This window comes from Neltuma alba, unplaced genomic scaffold (assembly GCF_004799145.2).
Source record: "Neltuma alba isolate B1F8T4 unplaced genomic scaffold, ASM479914v2 tig00012092_pilon, whole genome shotgun sequence".
Classification (NCBI taxonomy): domain Eukaryota; kingdom Viridiplantae; phylum Streptophyta; class Magnoliopsida; order Fabales; family Fabaceae; genus Neltuma; species Neltuma alba.
In genome coordinates, this window is record NW_021636649.1 from 211,415 (window position 1) to 213,804 (window position 2,390).

At 41.8% G+C, this 2,390-nt stretch overlaps 1 protein-coding gene across 1 annotated transcript; it reads right to left on the minus strand.

Annotated features, from left to right (window-relative positions):
* Positions 1-384: 384 nt before the first annotated feature.
* Positions 385-1,582, minus strand: LOC114722422 (probable xyloglucan endotransglucosylase/hydrolase protein 6). Its single transcript, XM_028908455.1, is given in 5 exon segments — positions 385-828; positions 936-1,132; positions 1,223-1,254; positions 1,257-1,322; positions 1,438-1,582. Coding segments are annotated over 5 exon segments (831 nt in total). The 3' UTR covers positions 385-437.
* Between the last annotated feature and the right edge of the window lie 808 nt (positions 1,583-2,390).

The window sequence follows — 2,390 nt, forward strand, 5'->3', positions numbered from 1 at the left end:
TATGACTATATTTCGGGGACCATATGCGCCAGATTGATCGATGGCATACATAACACAACACTCACCCTAATGCTTATATATATAGGCTTAGCTGCACAGACCACTTCTCTTCCTTACATGGCTAGCTAGAAATTTATCGGTTTATCTTTATTATTCAGCTTTTGAAAGTTGCAATGCGACACGATAAAACTATATCCTTCAGCTTCACACAATAATAATGCCTATATAAACTTCAATTAATAATGCGCTCCGATTAGACAGGGGAACATAGAGCCAGCAGCAACAAGTGGGTTTTGACTTTGCCCCTGGTCTCTACTGCAGGGGCTACTCTCAGCTTAACGAGTACGGACACAAGACCATCAAATTATATACCTCGGGTGCCACCCATAATTGATATGTGTACGACATGTCGTGCGTAACTCAGTATCCATGGAATATTAGATGCCGGCGAGGCACTCAGGGGGGGTCAGTGGGAAGCGCGAATTATCTTTGCAGTAATCATAGATCATGTGGTTCATACGAACCCACCTGTATCTTCTAGCTTCCGCGGCATTCAGAGCTTGGTAAGCCCTGCCTTCCCACCAGTTTCTTGGGTCGGAGGTACAGTCGGAGGGTCCTGGTACCGGACATCCTTCTATGTCGAAATCCTTGTAATAAGCGTAAAATGGTGCTTTGCTCCAATCAATTTTCTCTAGCCCGCCTCTTGTTGCCCAATCATCCGCCTCCCACAACGTAGAATATATGCCCATGGGCTGCATCCTGGGGTATGGGACTCCCCTGCCTTCGTTGTTCTTGTAAACTCTGATGGGAACATCGTCCACGTAGAAACTGCATATACAGTTCCAATTTCGCATACATTATTATATATATAAAGCAATAATTAATTAATGATACCAAGCTGGACACACCCGCGTGTGGTGTTGGAATAGACTTACACAATATGGTGATGGTTCCAGATAATGGTGTAGGAGTGGAAATCAGCAGAAGGATCAAACCAGAGGTTGACCCGTTGTTCTCTATCACCCTTTCCGTGGGCATAGATATTTGTCTGAACCGTGTAGGGCTGCCCAGTACGGTTCCCCAAGAACTCGAAATCCAGCTCGTCCCGAACTGAGTCAGTGTCCGAGTTCATCTGCCACCGAAATCGGACGCAACAACGTACTGATTACATGCGCCTCTGTAGTCACTTCAAAACTGAACATAATGATAAATAATAACTTACATAAAATGCAGTGACAGTCCCAGCCGAGTCTCCGGTATGAGCTTGATCTTCATGGTAACACGACCAAACATATATTGTTTCTTGGAAGAGAACCCGCATCCTGATGAGTAAAGAAGCAGCGTTACGCTATATATATATATATATAAATTTTAATTTAATTTACCCTTAGATCAATAAAAAACATATACAAAAAAAGAGAGTGTCTAAGAAGTTACCGGAGTTTTGGTCAAGAATGAGTTGGATGGCCCTGCCGCGGTCGATTTGTCTGATATGGGAATCAGACCAAGTGATTCGAAAGTCTTGCAGAAAGGTGGCGGGTCCCCAAGCGCACGCAGCAGATATCAGAACCCATAACACCATTCTCACTGGGTAAGACATGGCATTGTCACGTATGGAGGTGCTTGGTTAACGCGATTATTAGTTATGTTTTGGGCGAATTCGTTATCGAACAGAAGTGGTGGATGGAAGGGGTGGAATGTGATACATATATATATAGGGCAATAGGAGGCTAGAGGATGATTCATTCAAATAATGGGAAGCGTCTCAGAAGAAGATAGCTTTCCGTCCAGCTAATGGCAAGCCATCATGAGGTCCTACCCAACAGTAGTGTAATGTTGCCTGGGCCTCCTCCTCTGTGAGCGTGTGCGCTTCAATTGCAAAGGACAAGCATTTAATTTCTGGATGGTTCTGTCTGTCACACACACACACACACATTCAATTTCTTCCTTTCTCTTCCACTACGTACTTCAAAAGATCGAGTATTGTTTGGTGCGGATTGATGCATGAGCAATTCCATGTGATTTCTATTTTGCTCATCTTGATGCAAGGATGCCACGAGCCTTCATGTGACGTACGTCTACAAATATTGCATTTTAAATTCTTAAATAACAAATTAATTACGTGAAAAAGTTATTCAAAGATATTATTACTTATAGGATTTAACGCGTGGAAGTTAGCTTTAATTTCAAGTATATTTATATTATGGGAAATTTTTTCTAGTATATTAGCGGTTAAATTTTATTATAGCCTCAATTTTCATTTATAAGAAGGAGAAATTAGTGGCTTTCGATAGAAGTACTGTTGAGATATGATTGCTACCACACAGGAGAATCAAAATTTGATATGTGTACTTATCAAACTCTGATTCTAGTCCGCAAATTACTTGTTA